Source organism: Haemaphysalis longicornis, unplaced genomic scaffold (assembly GCF_048455015.1).
Source record: "Haemaphysalis longicornis isolate Haplotype H1 unplaced genomic scaffold, Haemaphysalis longicornis Haplotype H1 scaffold_12, whole genome shotgun sequence".
NCBI classification, from domain to species: domain Eukaryota; kingdom Metazoa; phylum Arthropoda; class Arachnida; order Ixodida; family Ixodidae; genus Haemaphysalis; species Haemaphysalis longicornis.
The window spans coordinates 3,078,455-3,101,601 of record NW_027526225.1 but is presented as its reverse complement, the minus strand read 5'-3'; the positions used below and the strand labels follow the sequence as shown (position 1 = coordinate 3,101,601).

Below are 23,147 nucleotides of genomic sequence, written 5' to 3'. Positions count from 1 at the left end.
CCTTGCAACGTCGGCATGTGGCATCCTCCACTTTATCATTTCTTTTCTTTCTATTTATTTTTATGCCATGCGGGGCTTTTGCCGGTCATCGCATAGACGAATACATGAGCCGTTGCACTGTGATGAGAGTGCCGAGCAGACGACCCACGGCGCCCAGCCAATGAGGTTGCGCCCTGCGGTCACGTGCAGTCAGTAGCCAATTGGGCGGCGCGTTCCGTCTCTTTTCTAACCCGGTTTTACTCGCAACCAACGGACGAAACGGAGCGGTTCTGGCGGGGAATTGAAAACGAAAAGACGCACTTCCGAATGAGACCAAGATGGACGCCGTGGCGCATGTAGAACCCGGGCGGCGAGTCGTCGAAAAGATGCTATTTTCGCGTCGAATCTTGGCCGATTTTAGCGGTCGTCGGTGCTCTGAATTGATATTATCGCTCACAGGGTTCATACGGGCTTCAAAAGCAAAAATTCAAGGGTTTTCAAGGACTTTCAAGGACCTGAAAACACATTTTCAAGGTCCTCATCTTATGTTTTATCTGGGATTATTTATAACTTTTTCAACACAATGAAAAATTTTGATATTGCCGACCCAAGAACATTATTGCACATTTAGATAGGCGCTATAGGTTCATGAATGCTCCCCCAGCTTTATTTTTTTTTCATAGTTTGTATTTAGAGGTTTTTCTTTTTCCTTGGTGTTTTGCTGAGGCTATTTGATTTCAAAACTTAGTTAATGTTGCCTGCATCTCGTGCTTTGTCAGCAAGCGTATCAGCTGAAATTAACTCAGCAAGTGTTGCTGCAAGGCAGAATGAACTATGTACACGTCCACCATTTGCACGTAAAAGCAAACGCAGATGGAGAGCATGAGGCACAGAAAACATGCAATGAAAGGCCGTCCACAGACTAGATGGAACATGCAAGATAGAGAACAGAAGCCGGCTTTCATGGGATTGTATCGTGACATGAATTCTATTGAGGAGTGCTGCTCCCAATGTTGCCTCGTAATAATGAGAATCCACAACTCGCAATCCATTTCACGCAATACACTGAAACTGGATTGTTGCAATGTTCCTTTACATTTTTAACACCTAAAATTCACGACGAGCACTTTAAATTCTTGCGAAAAGATAGGGCCATTGGTTCTCTCCAGAAAAATCAAGGGTTTTCAAGGACCCTTTAAAAATTCCAGGACTTTCCAGGCCTTGAAATTTACACTTTTAAATTCAAGGGTTTTCAAGGTTTTCAAGGACCTGTGCGAACCTTGGGCCCAAATACGTACTCCTTGGTCTGGATATTTTGCTAACCGGGAGAAAAATAGCTCTACTTTCCGAAGATAGCGATATCGAAAAATCGATTTTCTGGCCAAATTTTGGGATTCTAAGACCCGCACCTCCCCTTAAGAGCACTTGAGCATAGGAATGTGAACTGCAAACGCTGAGCAACAGAGCCAGAGCACCACCATGCACCTCCACTGCGCAGTTGTCACCGCTGACGTCGTTTGACTTTTTTTTGGTATCATTCGTCTTGACGCCACTGCTGACGACAATTACTTTTCGTGTTTTGCGAGACACATATCACTTTCGCTTCAGTGACACTAAGCGTTTGGTGGTTGACATGGGCGTCATGAGGAAGAGGTCTCGAGCCTCGTCCACCTGTCGAAGAAGCCGCTAAGGTCACGTGACTTATCGTACCATTCATGTCGATGCCGCTGCTGTCGACAATTACTTTTTGCGTTTCACAAGATATATAAGGCTATTGCCTCAGTAACTCGAAACGTTTGACGCTCAATACAGGCATCACTTGAGACCTGCAGCTTCGCTCGCCTCTCAAAGAAGCTATTGAAGTCACGTGACTTTTGTCACCAATCATGTTAACGCCGTCGCCACCTATGCTGACAATCATTTTTCGTATTTGATGAGACGTGCAAGGCTTTTTCCTTAATAACGCTAAGCATTTGACAGTCGACACAGGTGTCACAGGCGAAAAGGCCTGCAGCCTCACTCATCTGTCAAATAAGCCACGAACTTCACGTGACTTTCGGTACTTTTCATGTTGTACGACGCCGCCACCACCGTCAATGACAATTACCTTTTGCATTTGATGAGACTCGTACGGGCTTTCACCTCAGTGACGCTAAGTGTTCGAGGGAAAAGGCCTCTAGCCTCACTCACCTGTCTAAAAGGTCACGTGACTTTGCATACCGTTTGAGTTGACGTAGCCACCGACGTCAACGACAATTACTCTTCGCGTCTGACGAGACACGCAGGGCTTCCGTTCATCGCCCGAGTGACGCCCACCTGTCGAAGAAGCGGCCCGGCATGGTGAGCAGGGAGCCCCCGATGACGTGGTCCTGGATGAGGCCGCTGAGCGGGGTGCCGTCCTTGGGCACCAGGTACTGCCGGTTGACGCTGGCCACCTGGGCGGCCTCCGCCTGGGCCAGGTAGCTCTGGGGAAAGTGGGCGTTCATCTCGTCCCCGTCAAAGTCGGCGTTGTAGCACTTGCAGTTGGCGTAGTGCAGCCGCAGCGTGCGCTCCCCGGGCAGCACCCGGGCCTGGGACAAGCGAGGGAAGGAGAGAGGGAAAGGTCGTCACGCGTGGGTGCGCGACGCAGTAGCACCACTATCTATGTTCTCAGGCTACGGGAAATACCACTATTGCTTAGCTCCCTCACTAACTAGGGTCCTGAATACAACCAGGTGTCATCTCGACACATCATATGGATGTCACAGCGGATGAGTGCAAAAAAAATGATGGGGGAGGAAGACCTGACAAGGGGAGGGAGGCAGGATTGGGGAGATCGTCAAAGAATGCGCAGAGTTCCACTACTTTTATTCTGAGACCTTGAGAAATCAGTTTATTTAGTTTACTAGGTAACTAGAGTGCCCCAAAAAACCAAATGTGGGCCTCCTCAATTACCAGTCCCGGATAGTCTGCGGACTACACGAGACGCAGTACAGCACTCGATTTCCCCATGCATTCTTATGGGACTTCCGGTATGAACTAAGTCCTCAGACTTCCCGTGGACCGCCCAGGACTGGTAAATTGAGGAAACCCGTTATCTCGACATTTCATAGAAAGGCCACAGCTAGTTAGTGCAAAAATATGCTGACAGAGGCACACGGCGGACATTTGTGGTAACGTTTCGTTGCTTGCAACTGGGGGATACTCAATTTGCTATAGAGAAGTCCCTGCACTCCCAGAGCTACAAAGTAGTCTGTGTGTTTCACGTGTTTTACCCTGCAACTTTTAGTGGTAAACTGAGAAGGCCTGGTGCATACATGATAGGGGTTTTCATAGTATACTTGAGGCACCTAATCACCACCAGTTCGCTAAGCTGTTTAACTGTACGTGGCAATAAATTCTGAACAGGGACTTTTATGAAGAAGAGCCGCCTTGTCTTGCGGTTGGCACACCTGTGAAGCTCCAAATCCAGTAAAGTAACCAATGAAAAACAAGTAGACTCAAATATCTTGCAATACTTACATTTTTAGCTGACAACAAAGTTACAACTTTTTCACCAAGCTGTAGGGAAGATCCACGCAGGGAAAAAAAAACTCCCTTGGCTTCCTTCCAGCCACAACATACGTGTTTTAACCGAGAAAATGTGAAAAATAGTGAAAAAACTCTCAAAGTTCGCGCTACAGTGACGTGTTAAGGGCAGGAGGGATGTATTACGAGCAGGCACAAAAACACAGTTAAGGGGGGACGTGGCTTTCAAAATCAACTTTTTCATTTCTTAGTGGATTTTGATGAAAATTGGCACAGCAACTGGAAATGCTTCTGTGCTAACACCATAAATTTCAAAGTAATATTTTGAAACCTTTTTTATGCATTATATTTTCTTTCTGTTCCACTTGTACCGAGCATAATCGGATTATAAAACACGATGAAAAACTTGTTTGAAGTGCTTTGCATTCCCAAATGAATGGACGAGGTCGTGACAGTTTTAGAATTTTTTTACAACACAATGTTGTTTAGTTTTCATTTTTTTTTAGAGGTTAATGTGCAACAGGCATGTCGACTGTGAACGATTATTTGAATAAAAAAAATCACAAGAAACAAATCTGGAAAGCCAAGAGTGTCACGACCTGAACTGTTCATCAAGGAATGTAATGCAAGAAACGGAATCAAAATAGACCCAGCAGTCACGAAGAAATCCCTGGAACAAGCGACACAGGTGGCAAAAAAAACTGTTTTGAGAAAACGGCTTCCGAAGTTGCAACATAGGTTTCACTTATCAAAAGTCGTCACGGTTGTAGCCTTTTGTGTCCTTTTGAACATGGGGCTTCTGGAAGGCCTCGCCTTGAAATTGGAGTGCCTTTTACAGCCTTTCTCTTTCCACAAAACATAATTTTCAGCTCCTCTGTGAACAGTACATAGCCCAGTTAGCAGACCAAACGGAGGGGGAGATGGCTTTCAATGGGCTTTCAATGCAAAGTAGGTTAGCTGGTTGGCTGTATCGCACTGGACAACCTCCTTTTGCAGTGTTGTCACCATGGCAACAATTTGAGCATTATTTTTTACTTAAATTTGAACATTTTTGGCTTTTTTTTATGTTTTATCATCTGGCCTGGCACAGCAACGTAGTACTCATACGTGCAGGTGTTCATGGCCAAAAGTTTGCATACCAAAAGGATGAAAATGAGCTACTTTGAAGCTTGGTAGAATATTCTGTATAACTTCCAACTTTAATGCGAGAGCATATTTTTTTACTACTTTTGACATTCAAGGCATCCAATATTCCTCGCAGCACAGCCAGTATGCCTAAGCAATGGTATCAATAATTTCCCTAAAAAAATCACTGTTAAATGCTGCGACAGTAACGTACATTTTTAACACAGAGAACATATCTTTATTCCTATATAACTAACTCAAACCTGTTTGCATGATTATTACAAGTGCATGGGAAACGCGCAAGAAAGGTGATATGGCACAGCAATAACAAAGCGTGTAAACATCGCAAATCCGACTAAAAGTTCACTTCACGAACCGCTATCGCAAGCGCGCACACCGCGACACCCTCTGGGGTCTGGCGACGGTAGAGTCACGCACCACGAAGCATTCGATGACCTCCGCCTTTGGAGCCACACAACTTCCCGTAATCTGGCTCGTGATCTCAGGCCTTCCCATCGCGATAACGTCCGTGCTGAATACCACAGATTGAACAGAAACTCGGCCGAGCGAAGCGGCGAAAATGAACTCGAGCCGCTCGCTACGCACTTCAAGCGGCCGTCATCTTGCGTTGCGCCCGTGATATCCAATCAGGAGGGTCGTTGTAGTGTGCCCCGACCGGAGGACCAATAGCGCTTCAGCATCTATTTCTTGCTTCGTTTGTGCGTCATTTCTTTTCTGTCGTTTGTGCGTTTGTGAATGAACGAAGATAAAAGAGACGAGCGGAACCGAAAAGACGATTGCTCGGCCGCGCACGGTGGAACCGTTGCGGAGATAGAGCACTCCGAAAATTGCCGTTTTTTTTTTCGCCCTTTTGCGCTGATAGTTTGTCACCGAGCCTGACAAAAGTATTTTTTTATGCCAGCTTGCGACTCTTTTCAGCGGAAAAACTTTGCAGACGCATAGAATAGGAAACATAGAAGCCGAATATGTGGGTTTCAAAAAAACGATGTTTTGGTCATTTTTCCGAAGTTGAAAGCCGCGTCCCCCCTTGACAAAGTGAAGTTACCAGTGCCTTACTAGCAAGTTAGCATTCAAGTAATATGATTAAACAAAACTAGAGGCCCAACCACGACTGCCCAGTCGTGTTTCTTGGGGGCGGCTTAGATCAGCAGCTGCCAAATGCCCATTAAAGAGCTTGTGACATCACAGAGATATCGCTTAACACCGTGAGGATTCGAGCTAGTTGGTACTCCATAGTACAAATTTGTTGCACTTCAAATTTGCACTAGAGATATCGCTGTGGCTGTGGAGCCACCCCTGCCACATCTGTTTTCCCTAATATCTCAACTACCATAAAGTTTTGAGTGAACGCCCACCCCCCTTTAGGGGTGAAATGTGCAATTTACTAAAAGACTCCAAAGATTGCCCACCGCCTGAAATCGATGGCTTTAGTGCCGATGAGTGAACGAAATAAACGTGAATCATCTATTTGTGTGTTGATGCGGTCACTTATTTGTCCCTTCCGCTCTTCACCCGAAAGTTCGTCCATCTCGTATTTTTTCTTGACATCTCTGCAGTTTCGGTTGGTGATGCGGCCACTTTTTTTAAAAGTCTTTCGCACCTGACCCGAAAGATCGTCTATCCAACATTTTTAACTTGATATCCGTGAAATTTGGGTGGGTGTTCTTTCGGAACTTTACGGTAATCATTTTAAGTTTGTGATGAAATGGGTATGAATCATTGTTATCTGGACAAATGGGCCTTCTTAATGAACTGAACTGGCATTTTGCCTTCTTGGCTGGCCCCTTTGATTAAAAAGCCCCTAGCATGTAGCAGGGTAGGCAGGTACCCGGTGGGCCATGATGCTGGGCTTGTGCAGGGTGGGCTGCCGGTTGAGCAGCAGCATGTCCCCCGACCGCAGGTGCCGGTGCACGGTCTTGCAGCGCTGCAGCAGCTGCTGGGGGGCCTCTGCGGGCGTCAGCAGCTGCTTGGCCACTGCCTCCCGGCGCGTCCGGTTGTTCGGGTCCAGCCGCATCACCACCCCGTCCTCGCGCTCCACCAGCAGGGCCCTTCGCGGTACAAGAGAAAGGAGATCGGAAGGGGAGGCGGCAGTTGTCTCGAATGCTCAAGTTATTCATAGGTGCACACCCCTGCTCCGGAATTTTGTTTATTTATCTATTTTCAATACTGCCAGTCTCTTTCCGAGACCATAAGCAGCCGGGTGTGCAGATTGTACATGCAGGTAGTAGTACATAAATACGTTGACACCGCATTGCAAAACATAAGCAGGAATCTAACGCGATGACAGTCATCACAAAAGTAGAACTGGCTAAAAGTATACGAAGTAAGTTTCTTCAGTTATAATTCTTGAACAACACACTTCCAATGCTTATGACTTGTACATAACTTACTGTAAAATTCCGGGCAAGCGCCCCCACCCGTGCAAGCGCCCCCCCACTCAGTGCTAATTTAAAATTTCCACGCCATTCCGGGAAAGCGCCCACCCTCCCTCCGCGCAGTTATCACGCACCGTGTGCAGGCAACACTGGCTTGCTGGAGCCAGTCTAAGAATCCAATCCAATCTGCTTCAACCAAACGCTACACGCCATTTGTTTCTTTGTTTTGGTGGTGGTAGGTCATGCATTCCTACACAGTTGCAAAGAAAATCGAGGTGATCCGATGGCACCGAGAGCACGGGAAAAACGTGCACCAGACCTCTCCACAGTTTAAGCTCGACCGAAAGCGCATACGGGAATGGGTGAAGAATTTCGACAATCTCCTGCAGCAAAACTTCGGAAAAGCAAAACTTCGACGGAAGCTAAGCAACGGCGCCCCAGTGTTCAGCGAGTACGTGGACGATGCGCTGTTCAAGTTCTTAGAGCGCGAAAGAAGCGCGGGATGCGCCGTTAGCAACCGGCTGCTGTCTGAAGAGGCTGTGAAAATAGCAAACAGCATGCAGTTAGGAAACTTTGTAGCTTCCAGCCACTACATGAGCAGGTTTGGAAGCAGCGGTTCGGCGTTGCAATGCGCCGCACCATGAACGAGAGCCAGAGGACGCCCGAGGAATCTGCGGAGGCATTAAGCGCCTTCCGGACTTCCGTGAACTTCCTGCGATGGCGAAATGACGTCAAAAGGCAACTTTAAGAAGCCGTCGCGGCAGCAGGTCCTTGTGGCGCGCTGCTTCAAGGGGTGCGGCATTGCAAACGCAATCGATGGCTCCAAGGACGGCGACCTGCACGGCGGGCTGGCAGATGTCGAAGCGGTGGTGCCAGAAGACCGGGGCGGACTGGAAGACGAGTGCGCCGAACTGTTTATTGCTACAGACTCTGAGGAGCCTTTCGATGGTTTTGAAAGTGACGAACAGCAGTAAGATCAAGCCGTGGCACCCGAAGACTGAGGCAGCAGAGTGCTGCGAACTTTTTTTTTTTGCTGCCAAGTTTTCCAATGGTTTCCAAAGTAACTAACAGTAACATCTTTTGCGTAATAAAGTTCATCTTCCAAATGAACGTTTAAAACCACGTGCACTGCGTTTTTTTTCGTAAAAACAAATGTCGCCACCATCTTGAATTTCGGTGCCGTTCCGGGATAGCGCCCCCCCTTCACTTTGCCGGTAATTCCGCCTTGCTGAGGGGGGGCTCGCTTGCTCGGAATTTTACGGTACATCTTTTTTCCTGGTACAATACCCTAACTCCCGTGAGATGTTGACACGACTTCACCAACTCTTACGTCGATAAGTTAAACTATAGGACCATTTTATTTTTTGATAGCTGGATAGTACAGGGAGCTGTTAACTTAAAGCGCAGAGCAATTACTGGCAAATAACAGTTAGATTCACCAACGAACTTCAGCCAGAAACAGTCCAGTGCTTTAAAAAAAATGATGTACAGTCGAACCCGTATATAACGAACTGGGATAGAGCAAATTATGCTCTATACCGAACACTCAATGTTCTTCCATTATGAATGTAAAATATATTTTTCTAACGTACATTGGATTTTATACATTTATATGATATATAAATTATACATTATATATACATATACATACAAATGTATATATAATGTATGTATCTATATAATGTATGTATATTTATATACATGTTTATCAAAATATACCGTATTTACTCGCATAATCCTCGCACTTTTTTTTCGGAAAAGTCAATGCAAAGTTAGGGGTGCGAGAATTATGCGGGGAAAAAAAATTCGGTGCACAGTGTTGCCAATTTGCCTTATGCCAATCCCGCTAAATGTAGCGGTCGTTTTTTGTTTATGTAAGCTCAGTGTTGCTAACAGCAGCTATTTCTTTTTATTTTATTATTTACAACGTAAACAGCCTTCCGTCGATCAGCGATCATGAAATTGCCGCCTTTGCTTTCTGGCGCGCGCCCTATCTCGTCGTCGTATGTGCGTGCCCTACTCCAGTAACGCACGTTGAAGTCGGTGGCGCCGAAGTGCCTGCCTGCAGCACGGTTGCCGTGTTCGATCGCGTACTCTTTCGCTTTCAATTTGAAAGCGGCAGTGTAGCTAGCGTTCTTCCCCATGGCGAAGCGGCACCAAGCGCAAAACAAAGGGATCAAAAAGTTCTCAAAATGGCAGCGAGCTATCCACCACTGACGCAAGTGACTCACTGACTGCTGCCGCTCAACGACGGGACGGCGACACGACGACACGACAGCGGGCTGCGCGAACACCGTCTAGTAGCGCGCACGCGAAACATGCGCAAAACCGGCTCAAGGACAGTGTGAGTAGCGTGTTAGGGCTCCTTTAGGGAGTACCCATGCAGGTTGTTAGGGCGCCTGGACGGCCTTGGATACACGGCGTTCTCCGCCGAACGGAGAGGCGGCGGGGGAGGGCGCGCGTTGGAGAGCGTGTGCACCATGCGGGTTTCGCGAGCAGGCAACTTTCGCCGCTGCGAAGTTGGGGGTGCGAGAATTATGCGAGGAACCAAAAAATCCAAGTTTTGGTGGCTCACATTAGGGGTGCGAGGATTACGCGAGTGCGAGGATTACGCGAGTGCGAGGATTACGCGAGTAAATACGGTACATTTGTAACGTACATTGGATTTTATACATTGCATATATCGAACTCTGAGCCCGTGCAATCGGTCCCCAAATGCCCACCAACACGCTTCTGCGCTGGTTATGCCTAACCTCCGGGCCGCCGCCCTGCCCTGCCCCGCTTCCGTGAAACCCAGCAGCGGAAGCAATGCGCGCTTTTTGCCAGCAGACGACGACATTGCTGTGACAGCGAGCCCACTGGAATCTGAAATTGTTACTGATGTGATGGTGTCTGGTGCTGGCACCATCACTGAGCCACCGCCGGAAGACGATCGCCCTCACCCGACGTTGCAAGCCCTTACTGCTACACACATGCTGCAGCGATACTGCTCCGAAATACAGGGAAGTGGACTGCAGTTCGTCTAAATGATGTCGCGTGACTTAAATGCGATTCTCGTTGATGGTGCTAAATGCAGTGTTCAGCCAAAAATCCCTGCCTACTGCAAATAGGTGTACATTTCTCTGCAATAAACTTCTTTTTGAGTAGATAACTATTCATGGTGAATGGCATGGTCCGTCCTTCGTTATTCCATTTCCCAACAACTGCTCACATTTTTTATAGCGAATTTGATACTGAAGTTAGTTATAAGCAGGTTCATTTGTATCGAATAACAAATCGCTTTACATTACGCTGTTTGTGATAACCAGGTTTAACTGTAAACGCTGTAAGGGAGTGACAAGTGTTCAAGCTCGTTCATGCTCTTCTCGTTCCTCCTGTGTGTGTGCACCACATAGCTCCAAGTAGCATGACCCCCACCCACTCCCTTCGAGCCTTCGTAACAACCCACTTTCCAAAATCAATATCACGGATAAACTACTGATTATGCATTGTCAACACCAGCTCAGAACAGTGCTGCATAAAAGCAAGCTTCAAAAGGCGTCGGGCAAGGAAGAGGGCAAGCAAGCGAGCAAAGTGACAACCCCACACTGACCAAGCACACAATATCTCACCAGGCTATTAGAGCAGTATGAACATGACAAAAAGGTACCGGGATGACTGCCACTAGGAACACACCGTGCTTTAAAAGAAATCCCAAAAGAAAGTAACGCACACCGCAGACAAGGAACACAACAAACAAAAACAGGCTCTACTCTGCCACCACAGCCCATCCTCAAACAAAAAAATTTATTATCCCCTCCTAAAAGTTGGGAGAAGTGCGAAAGCTGAAAGTGTGTCCAGTCAATCGTCAAATCTTCGAAGACCCAAATTGCAAACGAAGAACCAACCCATGCGCCGCTTTTTCCCGCATTAAGCAAGCGCATCTACGAATGATCTAAACATGCACCGATAACTGGTTTACGAGATGAAGGTGTACTATTGTACTCTTTGTACATGATCGATGCATGCGTTGTGTTATCTAGAAGCGTTCCTTTTTGTCGATTGTTCAAGTAACGGTTTTGACACAATTGAAGACCCGTTTCCCGCACGCGCCGTGTGTCCAGAGATTTCCCCAGAGCTTTTCTGTCAACCAATTGGTCTATGGGGAAATGCACAAGTTTTTTGAGAGGACACCATTGGTCTCACTAAAAAAGCTTTCGCTTTAAAAAATGTGCTGCACTCAGTGGGAAAATTCTTCTACTAAAACGCAGAGGTTGAACAGACGGGGCAGTGGCCCAGAGAGATTGTTGGCATAAGAATGGGCCAAGTCCCTAATTGTAGTTCTTTCATTGGGTTTGGGTAATATCTAAAACTTCGAAAGGATCCTCGCTTCTGCTCTGACATTTGCCACCAGTTGAATACGCGAATATACCAATGCTTCCTAGGAAGGCACAACGAATACCCTGAGAGCCCATGAAGCCCTAAATCAACTAGCCCATCATTAATGCAGTTTTATGTCTTCATAATGCATGCTCACTATTGAGAATTACTTGCATATTTTTTAGGGATGGGCGAATATTCGGTATTGTCGAATATTCGATCGAATAGCTCTCTATTCGTTATTCGCTTCGATCCGAATGCAGGTATTCGATATTTTCGAATTATTCGATGCTCCCGAATAGGCAGCTAAAAGCCAAGCTTTTCGGTCAAGCTTTCCGAGAGTTACCCCAGGCTTGGCTCAAGACCCACCGACGCGGACATTTCTATTATCAGTGCCGGCACTGCCGAGTTGCTGCCTTGCCTAGAGGTTCGACGAAGCTCTCGGCCGCCAGCACACTTAAGTTAAAAAAAAAAAGGCGGCACTGAAACGACACCGCTCCGAACATTGCGGCACCAAGCCAGCAGACTTGTACAGGCCGCCATTTTGAATAGGCATGCCGCCATTTTGAATAGGCTCGCACAGCGCGGCAGTACGCCGCACTAAGCGAGCCTATTCAAAATGGCGGCCAGCCACTTGCGCTTTGCTTGGCTACGGCCGAGGATACTAGTGGCTACAATACTTCTTTTTTTTTTTTTTTTGCGGAGCTTCTAGGCGGCGCTTAACTGTGCGAGTTTCTAGGCGGCGCTTAAACTTGTGCATGAGCAGCCGGCGGAAACTGCTGCACCTAGAGCATGTGGCGCAACAGGCATTTCTTCATGAAAACTTGTGAATACAGCAAAGGAAAGCTGTGTGTAAGATTTTGCAATAAATGTTCAACTGGTAATAGTTTTACACAATGCTGTGCCTACGTGAGTTCTAATTATTAGAAAAAAATGTGTACATTAGTCAGGTCACAAGTTGCTCATTTGTCTTTGTGATTTGCAATGTGCACTATTCGAACTATTCGATTCGAAATTATTCGACCAAATCACTATTCGCTTCGAATTCGCTTCGAACCTCAAAATCTATATTCGCCCATCCCTAATATTTTTTTCTTGCTTCTTTGTGCCAGTTTTGTTAGTTTTCAATGATACAAACATTTCCAATCACCCTAGGAGATTTGTAACTTCAAAGCTTAACTGCATGGTTAAGCACCTCAAAATGCTACACCCCATTTGATTTGAATGAGCTTGCTACGATTGGATGCCAAGCTGAAACAATTCCACCATCAGCCTAAACCTAACCGTTTCATCACATCATGAAACTCGTCCTGCAGAAGTCGGAATACAGTTAAACCTCGATGCAACAAACTTCAATGTAACGAAACCCTCGATGTAACGAACCATGGAATCTTTTGTGACTTCAAGTTTATGCTCACCATGTATTTTCACCCTCTGTGTAACGAAGTCCGGTTTGCCCAAATTTCAATGTAACGAAGTTTCATGGAGATTCAGGCACGAAATTTCAGTTGTAGAAGTAGATTTTTGGAGACGCAAGTCCCGAAACGGAGTCTCAATAAAATGCGAACGGCAGCACGGGTTGCCCAATGCTGCGGATGCAGTGAGCCACCGGTCTGTGCGCGAGCCCCTTGCCTACAAACTGCGTGGCGTGCATACACGGCTGGCGCACTGTTTCTCTTTCTGTCGGAGCTTAATCGTCTACTCGGGCATCAGCGTGAACCAAAAACGTGCCCTGCAAGCCACAGGCGCGCTGACGCAGCCGCGGAGATCACCCGCGCGATGCGGGTTGCTCTATCTAGCAACCGCTTCTAACCGCTCACTGAAACTCAACTCGAGGGGCAAGCGAGAGGGGCATGCGAGAAAAAAAGCGGATAACGCGGGTGAAATTTTCACTGTAAAACGTCATATGCACCGCTTACAAAAGCGTTCGTCAAATATCCTCCGCGGTGGTAAGCCTAATTATCTCTAGCGGGGCCGCCGTCGCCGCATGTCGCCGATTTGCCCTTCGTTCGAGTTTGCTCATGCTTATGGGTTCCCTCATTCCAGCAAGCATTTGCGAATCTTTTGACCTTGCGCACGCGTTTTTTTTACGCCCGCGTCCGCGATTGTGCGGCGGCGGCTGCCTTTGCAAGAAAGCAACCCGCGCTGCGCACAGCAGTGGGAGGAGCCTGACCAGTTTTGTTAATGGGGAGGCGCGCACCCTATGGCGGGAGAGCTTCAAAGCGCTTGGGGAAGCTGGCTGGTCCCGCCAGAGACGATTAGGCTTACCACCGCGGAGGATATTTGATGTGCGCTTTCGTAAGCGGCGCGTATGATGTTTTACAGTGAAAATTTCGTCGTGTTATGCGCTTTTTCTCTCGCATACCCTTCTCGTTTGCCCGTCGAGTTGCGTTTCAGCGAACGGTTAGATGCGGTCGCTGGAGCTACCCTCATCACGTGGGTGGTCTCCGCGGCTGCATCAGTGCGTCTGTGGCTTGGGGGGCGCTTTTTCGCGAGGAGAAAACGCTCCATGCGGTTCACGCTGATGCCCGCGTAGACAATTAAGCTCCGAGAGAAACAGAAACAGTGCGCCACGTTTTCGTTTGCAGAAAACGCTTCACGCAATGAACACTTCATTATCACCGCGAATTTCAATGTCGCGAAATTTCAATGTAATGAAGTTAGATCGAGGTTTAACTGTATAGGTCAAGATTTCTCGCAAAATTGTTTGCCAAAAACTCACCCCTCGACCTATGCACCGGTCATTGGAGTATTTTTTCCCCATTTCTTGGCTGTAAGGTAAAGGGATCGACTATATTCCCCCTCGACCAATATTCTGACTTATACAGTATCTGCCTACAGCAGCAAACAGTGTTCTCATGTACAACAGGACTGAGGCCCCTTCATACAGCCAGCCAGAAAAGCAACTCGGCAACATAGCACTGCACTAGCTACACTGCCGGGATGCCACTCTGTAGCATTAGCAGAATGGCACAGCTTTCCTTGCTAACTGCAGTGCAAGAAGCAGCCCTGTTTTGCCTGCAAGCACAGCTGCTGACGCCAGTACACGTCATAATTGTTAGTGCACATAAGGCCCTCTCAACTCCCCAATGTCATTTACAAGTGTTGGATAAATCAAGATGCCCACGGACAGAGCTTACAAAAATTCCTGGTCAAACTATTTTTCAAAAGGAACGGCACTAAAAAAGAAAGCCCCCGAAGACATGCAATGACGTGGAAAAATATGCCCTCCTCGCATAAGAGACGAATTACACGCCCTTGTATTTTTTTCTTGAGGGAAGCGACAGTGAATCCACTCTTCACCACACTGGACGACACATTTTACTCGCCATGAGGGCTCGCCAAGGTACCGCATTTACCCAATTCCAACGCGCACCTTCCGGCATGCGCGCTGGATTCGGGTACAAACCGGAGGTCTTTTCTTCTCCATCCGCGTGCGCGTTAGATCGGGGTCGGCCCGGCGACTCTCACCCACCCGGGGTAGTTGTCGGGGCCGTTGATGACCGCCCGGCGCAGCTCGGCGATGTTCCGCTCGGTGACGGGCTCCGGGAAGGAGAGCCTGGTGGCGAACACCATGGGCACGCCGATCTCCTCCACATCGATGTAGGGGTCGGGCGAGATGACCGAGCGGGCCGCGTAGTTCACCCGCTTGCCCATCATGTGCTTGCGGAAGAGGCCCTCCTTCTTCTCCAGGATCTGCACGACAGCCAGCGTTTTATACGGCGGGGTAATCGCAAGAATTTCCTAAATTATTTTAGTTTGGCACTTAACTTGCTGAAACTGGAAGGTGGCCCCATGTAGGGCCTGAATGTGACGTGTGCAAAGTGGTTAGATCGCACAAAGGAAGAGGACAGCCTGTGCTTTATATCTGTTTTTAGCTGGGGAGAAGCTTTTAGGTACCTCTTTTCATTGCGTACAGTTAGAAGTGTGTTGCCGCACGGCTCACTGCCACGGTTGCCAGCATTCGTTTTGCCAGCATACACAAAGCTGGTAATTCTAAAAATGCTGGTTTTAAATGTCCCAGGTCCCTATCAAAAAAACCGTTTCGGTTCGAGGTGTTTCAAGGGATGCCCTTTCATTTGGGATCAAGAGAATACAATGGGAGAAAAGGTAAACTACACCGGGGCTACAGCCATCTAGGAACTTCGGTCACATGACCTCAGCACCAGTGACTTTCTCACAACGAGACCTCAGCCCCTGAGTGCAAGTCACCTTACAACTGTGAAGTGCCACAACAAATCTCGATATAACAACAACAAAACGCCTTAGGCATCGGGACCAGCTTCGGTTAACAATATTGCTGCGGCCAAATTGTGCGCTCTGTCACAAGCTCTATACACAACTCCCCATCAGTTGACAAAAAGAAACAATTTCAAGGTGGTCTTTAATGAGATAGGGAAACAGAAATCAAATCAGAGCATAATGCAGACAAAACACAAGTTTGGTTCATTCGAAAGATTGCCTCGTTAGAATCGTACTGACACCACTTTTAACGCACACTGTGGTCAAATAAGCTATATAATTAGGAAAAAAGGGAACGGCCATACGACCCACCAGCTCATTTCCTGCAACAGAAACTAAGACGTCATATGCGCAGCTCTGCAATTGGCTGATGCCGGCAAAAGTAAATGCAAACTAATCGCGGCTTATAAGCTTGCCGAACGAGCTATTTGCGCTTAAATGTAACCATATTCATTCTACAGCAGTAAGAATGGTGCGGTAAACAATGAAACTTACGAAAATAGATGCAAGCATAGAAGTAGCGATGCGCACTGCTTTTGGTACTGGGCGCATCATGCTTGTTTTAACTGTACAGCAGCCCAAAGCTTTGGAGTTATGTTACACGACACTGGCCAATTAGGATAAGCGACATAGTCGTACACGACCCGGTTTGTCGAGGATACCCTCTGTTTCACGAAACGATTACTTTCTATAGTAGCAGAAACAAGCCAGGTGCAAATACGGTCACAAACAAAGCAATGGCGAACAACGGTCCGTGGATGAGTATAGTAGCGCCATCTGGGAGGACTGACGGCAAGCAAGGCTGCAGAGCCGAACGACACAGTGGAAGTTCGTTTGAATACGCACACCTGTGACTTCATTGCTGACGTCACGAAAACACACGATTTAGTGGGAGAATCAAAATTTTAACCTAAACTGATTAATTTCTCAGTGAATACGGCATCTATTGCTGCCAGACAAGCGCTGCGGGCACTATAAAACACGAAAGCTTTCGAACAAAACAAACTTGTATTTTGTTTCCGTGGCCCCTTTAACGCTCGCAACACCACACACATCACACACACGCACAGACTACCGCCTCCACAATTAACTCCATCACTGCACCGTTGCTGATCACAGAGGCCGTCCATAAACACACACAAACAGCGGTGCACCCAAAAATGCGCCTAAGGCAAACTACCAAATTTATTTTGAATCTACAGCATATGCCACCAAACTAAATGGGACCTGACTGGTAGCCTCCGGAAAATTATTGTTAATTAGATGAAAGGTTTAAAATAGCTCCACCGCAAGCGGCATTGCACCTGTCGGCGGACCACGCAAATGGCCATGAAGCGGAAGAGACATTGTGAATGGCCAGGTGCTTGGTTCTTCAGCCAGCCAGGAGAACTAAGTGAGCTCCATCACGTGCATTTCTCCTAGGACTGCTGGGAGGGTGAAGCGTCGCGCGTAGTTTCACTCCGGCCGGCCAGCGGCTTGCGGCCGCTCACTTGCCGGCTGCAACGTCACTCCAGCTTGGCTGTAATGGCTGTGTTTTTCTCACTTTCACTTTCAAAATCGCCAATTTTCGATGGTCGATTGCACTGTGGACAAGCATATTTCAGCTCTCATATTTTGTATCACAGCCTTTTTAGGCGGACTATACGGGAATAACATTTTTGAGAGGTCAAAATATTTAGTGCAGTTGGTCTTTAGGTTCCGCTGCACTCCCCACAGCAGCATGTGCTGACTGCACGCATCTTCTTTTTTCTCCACTCTACAAGCAGTTAATCTCAGGCAACGTGTGACATAGGCTCTTACAATCTGAGCATCTCATGCTTACAATCTCAATGTCCCTTTCAGCCCTGGATTTTTTTATTTCGAAGGAAAGACTTTTTTCTGTGTTTTCCCAAACTTTTCAACGCTATGAGCCTACAAACAAAACATTGAGCTCGTGCTGCAAGTAATTAGTGATTTACAGGCATGATATCTAATCAGCGTTAATTTCAAAAAAAAAAAAAATCATATTTTTGCTTGTTTCCATAAATTTTGAAAAAAAAAGCACTGATCCCACACACAAGAAATAAAGCTAGTAGTGCGAGTATTTTTAGATGTACATCAAGCTAGGACTTCGGACCTTCGGGTCACCCCGACGTCAGTCTGGTCTTCACTGCAACGCTTTCCTGTAGCTGTAGAAAAAAACCAATAATAGTGATATGTACCGCAAGAAGCATCCTTGCTTTGGATACTTTCCCTCAATGAATCACTTCTAATCTCAATTATACCTGCTTTGCTTCACGCCAGAATACGCTACATCCGTGCATACACACTAACTACGGCAAACATATGATCCAATTCTGCACCGTATCACTCTGGAATTTACTAACACCTGAAATTAAATTTTCTAATTCACTACGCGCTTTCAAATCTAAATTAGAAACTTTCCTGTTGCCCACTTTCATCTGACTGAATTGTAACTACAGTATTACGTGTTACTTTTTATGAATATGGCATTCATTAGTCAATTTGTGAATAGACTGGCATTGTATTGATTGTTTTTTTTTTAGTGTTCAGATTCTTAGTGTAATATTTTTTCTCTGGTTTTCGTATCCATCTTTCTCCGCTTTTTGTTTTGCATTTATTCGCCAACATCTGTGTTCTAGAGTTGCTTGCTACTTATTCATTTTTTTACTATCACCACGGGAGGTCCCGCCTGCGGTTTTTACCTTGGGAACTACCTTCCTGTGGCTCTGTACCCATTCACGTTTCATGTTCAAGCTTTGGAAATAAAATTTAATTCAATTAAAAAAAAAATTCAATCTCAACGGACCAAACTTGTGCTTTGTCTTCACAACGAAAACTCCCCTCACCTGCTTGATGCCCGGCGTGCCCTTGTTGTTGTTCAGGCGGTCGAGCTCACTGTCGACGACCACGTTGACGGCGACTTGCAGTGCGTTCCAGGCAAAGTGCATCTTGGTGTCCAAGTCCTTGCCCATCACCTTGTTCACCACTTGCTGCGGAGAGGGGAGGATACGGCGACACGCAACCACACCGTCAACTGACAACAGCAGAAAAGCACACGCACACAGCACTGACTAACAACTGACAGATATATGGCCTGAGAAGCAAAAAATGCTGCACCCCTCCGTCTAACGATGGCGACGGTTGATCGCGAAGCTTTCTCGTGAGGGATTCCTCTGTTGAAACGAAAGCCTAAAGCAGGCTTCACCTGTGAAAGAGTATATATGCGGCAGAGCACGCTTTACAGGTGAAAGTTGGCTTTCCTGCAGAGGGTTTTGAGGTGGACTACCAGCCATCAGTGAGACACAAGCTTCGACCTCGTCGGAATGACGCATGCGGTAAACGTCAACCGGGCCCCATAATGTGAGGGACCCGTGTTCAATTACGACCACAGGAATCGTTTTTTTCTTTCACATAACCCACGATCACAGTCTGAGAAAGTCGTCTTTCCTGCAGCAGCATTTAAGGTGGACTACAGACGCCATAAAGGAGACATAGAAACCCTCGCTTTAATAAACAGGGAAAGAATGTCCGACTCAAAACTGCCCAGAGATTACAGAGATCTTATTGCTTGAAGCCTACATGCTGTCGTGTCGTGGAGTACATGACCTGTAAGGATTGCGCTTTCCAACATTGGTATCTCAATGCCGTGCACTGTGAATATTGTTTCCTAGTTGATCTTAGCGTATCTTGTTCTGTATTTTTTGTGATCTCTGTAGAGGCTGAAGTCACATGTCCTTCTCTTTTTCATTTCTTGTCAGGCAATAAATGCATCAGTTGTTAGTTATGCACCAATTGGCCTGTCTACAATCCATATCACACCTTCAAGTTGTAGGGAGGTGCAAACAGAGCGTTCTCTTCTCAAAGAACCATTTCACTAATTCACATACAGTGTAGACCATTTATAACGTAACCGCTTATAGTGCGGGACCGGATATAACGCGGGTTTTTGTGACCACCGGTTTGCCTCCCATAGAACTCAATGCATAAGCATACCGCTTAAGATGCAGTTGGCCGAAGAACAATACCGTTTATAGTGCGGTTTTTCGGCGGATCTGCTCATCGACCGGCGCAGCTGGGGCATCGTTTTAGAGTAGCAAAAGAAAAGAAGAAATGATGAAATCGGCCATCTGACGCAGCGCGCAACAGAAGCAAAAAATAGGCACCCTTTAGTTCGCGCGTACGTGATAACCACAACTGACTTTGCTTGATGCTCCTCGGAAGATAGCGGCCGGCTCCCCGTCCGCGCGTGGCAAGTTGTTTCTATTAATCGTGAACCGCATGGCCCGTTTTCGCACACGAATTTTGCACATCGGCGTTGCGCGTGCGTTTTTTTCATGCTCGCGTCTACGATTCCGCGCTCGCGGTGGCTTCTTCGCGTGGCAGTGGGAGGAGCCTGATGACATGCACCAACGGAAAGACGCGCACCTAATGGCGGGAGATTCGAAGCGCTCCGAGCCGGCTAGCCGCGCCAGAGGTGTTTAGGCTAAAGTCCCTCGATCAGATGAAGGGACTTTAGTTTAGGCTTACCACCGCGGTATTTTTTGATGGGCGCTTTCACAAGCAGCGTGGATGGTAGTTTATATTCCACTTTGCGGTCACATTATCAGCTCTTTTCCTGCATGAGCATCTTCGCTTGCGCCTCGTGCGGCATTTCAGCGAGCGGTTAAAAGTGGTCGCTGGAGCTGCCTGCACAGCTTCGCCGCTTCGCGGCCAGTGCCGACGCCATCTTGCCGCCGCTTACCGCGCCGCACACATTACGTCAGTTGTATCCGCGCCGGCGTCGCCGCGCCTGCGGCGTGCGCTGCACGTTTTCGCGAAAAATCGCTCCATGCGGTTCACGCTTTAGAACGTTGTGCAGATAAGCCACCGCTCTTCCCGAACAAGCGAGCCGCGCGAAGATTTCCACCACCAGTACGTTGCGCTGATAAGCAGCCGCCTTCGGCCTTCGGCATCGTGAACACAGAGTGGGGTAAAAAAAAAAAAATCCCGCTGGCCTTTTTTATCATGTCCTGCGGCATCTTCATAGACGCAAAAAACGCAGCCATGGTCTTTCAAAATACAAATACAAAGGAAGTTAAAGCCGCACTCGCCGTTTGTAAAACCGCGCTTTTGCAATGTGTGAGACCCGGCAGCAGCGGCTGATGTTAAAAATAATATGAAATAAAGACCCTTCCTTCGTTTTTAGGCGCTGTGCGTTTGGGTGATAAAAAATTTAGGATGACTTGAGAGATAGGTCGCGATTTGGTTGAATTCGCGCACGTTTTGGTTATAGTGCGGTACCGCTTATAGTGCGGATTTTTGCGGCTCCCGCGACATACGTTATAAGCGGTCTACACTGTATCTCTCAACACACACTGGTGACCTGGAAACAATGTTATCTATTTTGCGTCCCCTGTAGATTACTGTGACCAGTATCCAGATAGAGTAACTTTGCGAAAATTGGCAAAAGTAAAATTAATCGCCACTGAGGACATTGTATTAGTGCTGTAAATGGGACAAAATAAATACACGGGACAAACGCTACACATCGCCAGCTGATGTCTAGCACTCGTCCCGTATATTTATTTCTTGTGACCCGTCTCCCAGTGCTCAGTGGCAAAAATCAGCAGGGCTGCTGATAGCATTTCATCTAGCAAGCCGTTACACTGGCTACATACAAAGCCCCAGCAAAGGAAGCGAATGCGGTGAAGGAAAGACCACGGAAACAGCCGGTCACCTCGAGCCTCTCGACCTCCATCTGGTCCTCAAGCTTCTCCGACTGGCCCCGGCGAGCGAGCAGCTTGAGCACGGCCTTGAGCGCGTCGCAGCACTGCAGCACCTTGGAGAGGCTGACCGTCTGCGAGTTCTCGTACTTGCGGCCGTGCATGAAGTTCATCTGCGAGCGCAGCCCGGCAGGGCACACCATGTCACATGACCGAGTAATACCCGCAAGGACGGTGCAACGCTGGAGAGCCCAGCACTACAAGCAAAAAAAAAAAATTGGCCATGTATCTGCTCGCTTGGCTGCAAATGTCGTCGAAAGATGGCGGTCTTCAGCTGCCAATGCCCCATAAACTCCTCTCCTCTCTTTCCCTCCCCCTCTAACGCTCTTCCCCTCCCGTTTCACTCCCCCCACGATAAATACGGTGGAGGTTTGCTCAAGCCAATTCAATTTGGCCGCCTTCCACTGATCACGCACCATGTACTGGAACGCTTCGTTACTTATGAACTTGGAACACTGCCACAAGGGCCGCCGCGAGTGCTTTTTGTATTTTGAGGTTAAAACTTTTTTTTTCCAAGGTGTATTTTTTATTTGCTATCGCAAAACATCAAGCATCCATGCACGTTTAATTAAAATAACAATGCAAATATCACTTACCGTAATTACCCGATTCTAACGCGCACCCTTTTTCCGGAAAAATAGGCCGAAAAATAGCATGCGCGTTAGAATCGGATACGAAACCGAAACTGCCGAAACAGCAAAAATTTCATCCCACCCATCGCCATCGCCCTCTCAAGATGGCGCCAAAGCCTTTAGTTACATGGAGGAAGACTTCCTCCATGTTTAGAAACAATTTTTTGAACGGAGGAAGCATAAGCGCCCATGGTTTTCTATCGGCGTTCACACAAATCGTCAACTCGTTCCACTTGCGCACTTGATAACAGCAATGGCAGCAGCGGCTCTCACGCGTTCAAAACGAGCGGTCGGCTGAAGCGTGCGGCTCTGGAGAAGCTCATGGGATGGGCGTGCGAGGCGTGGGCCACGATCCCATCGACCATGGTTGAACGTTCGTTCAGAAGTGTGGCATCGCGAACGCTCTTGGCGGCACCGAGGACGAGATGTTTTGGTCAGCGGAAAGCGACGAGGAGTGAGATGAGTGAGATTACTTCTGAATAAATCGCCCATTTCTCCCACATTCGTTTGTCTGGGTTATAAAGTTCCGTGCGCGTTACAATCGGAGGTGCAATTTTTTTTTTGCCAGGAAAATCGGGTGCACGTTAGAATCGGGGGCACGTTAGAATCGGGTAAGTACGGTATGTATTTATGTTTTGCCTCAAAAATCAGGGTTCGAACAGAATTCAAACACAATTCAAGGACTTTCAAGGCCCTGTCAAGGTATTTTCAAAGGTGCAGGGGAGAACATGTACCGAACTGTTCTACTACTGTTCTGCTCGCACGCAAAACATTTGCTTCTTTACATTACAAAAAATGACCTTGAGAAAAATCTCTGAGGAACAACTCCACCTTTTGGAAATGGTCAAATTTAGTGCCACCCGCAATAATAATCCGAGAGCTTTACAAAAAACATGCCATTACGGTATAACTTTTTTGAGCTCTGCAAATGCTCTTAATGCACAGTCTCGGATAGTGAGGAACATAACTTAATACCTCCTGCCATTGTCATCCCCTAAATGTCTGTTGATCAACACAGGGGGGGGGGGGGGGGGGGTGAGGCCTCCAACTTTTCCCGCCATGACACATGTAAAAATAAAATATTCCACCAAAGCTTAGAAGCTAGATGCACTGTGTTCTCACATTCGCATTCAGAGCCTTGC

At 47.3% G+C, this 23,147-nt stretch overlaps 1 protein-coding gene across 1 annotated transcript in view; it reads right to left on the bottom strand.

Annotated features, from left to right (window-relative positions):
* The window catches only part of Polr1a (RNA polymerase I subunit RpI1), a 135,300-nt gene that overhangs the window by 88,619 nt on the left and 23,534 nt on the right, over window positions 1-23,147 (bottom strand). Inside the window, exons 6-10 of the mRNA XM_077692741.1 lie at window positions 21,328-21,486; window positions 18,458-18,601; window positions 14,842-15,062; window positions 6,461-6,680; window positions 2,296-2,549 (exon numbers count right to left, since the gene is read on the bottom strand). Coding sequence (XP_077548867.1) covers window positions 2,296-2,549; window positions 6,461-6,680; window positions 14,842-15,062; window positions 18,458-18,601; window positions 21,328-21,486 — 998 coding nt within the window. The remainder of the gene's footprint in view (window positions 1-2,295; window positions 2,550-6,460; window positions 6,681-14,841; window positions 15,063-18,457; window positions 18,602-21,327; window positions 21,487-23,147) is intronic.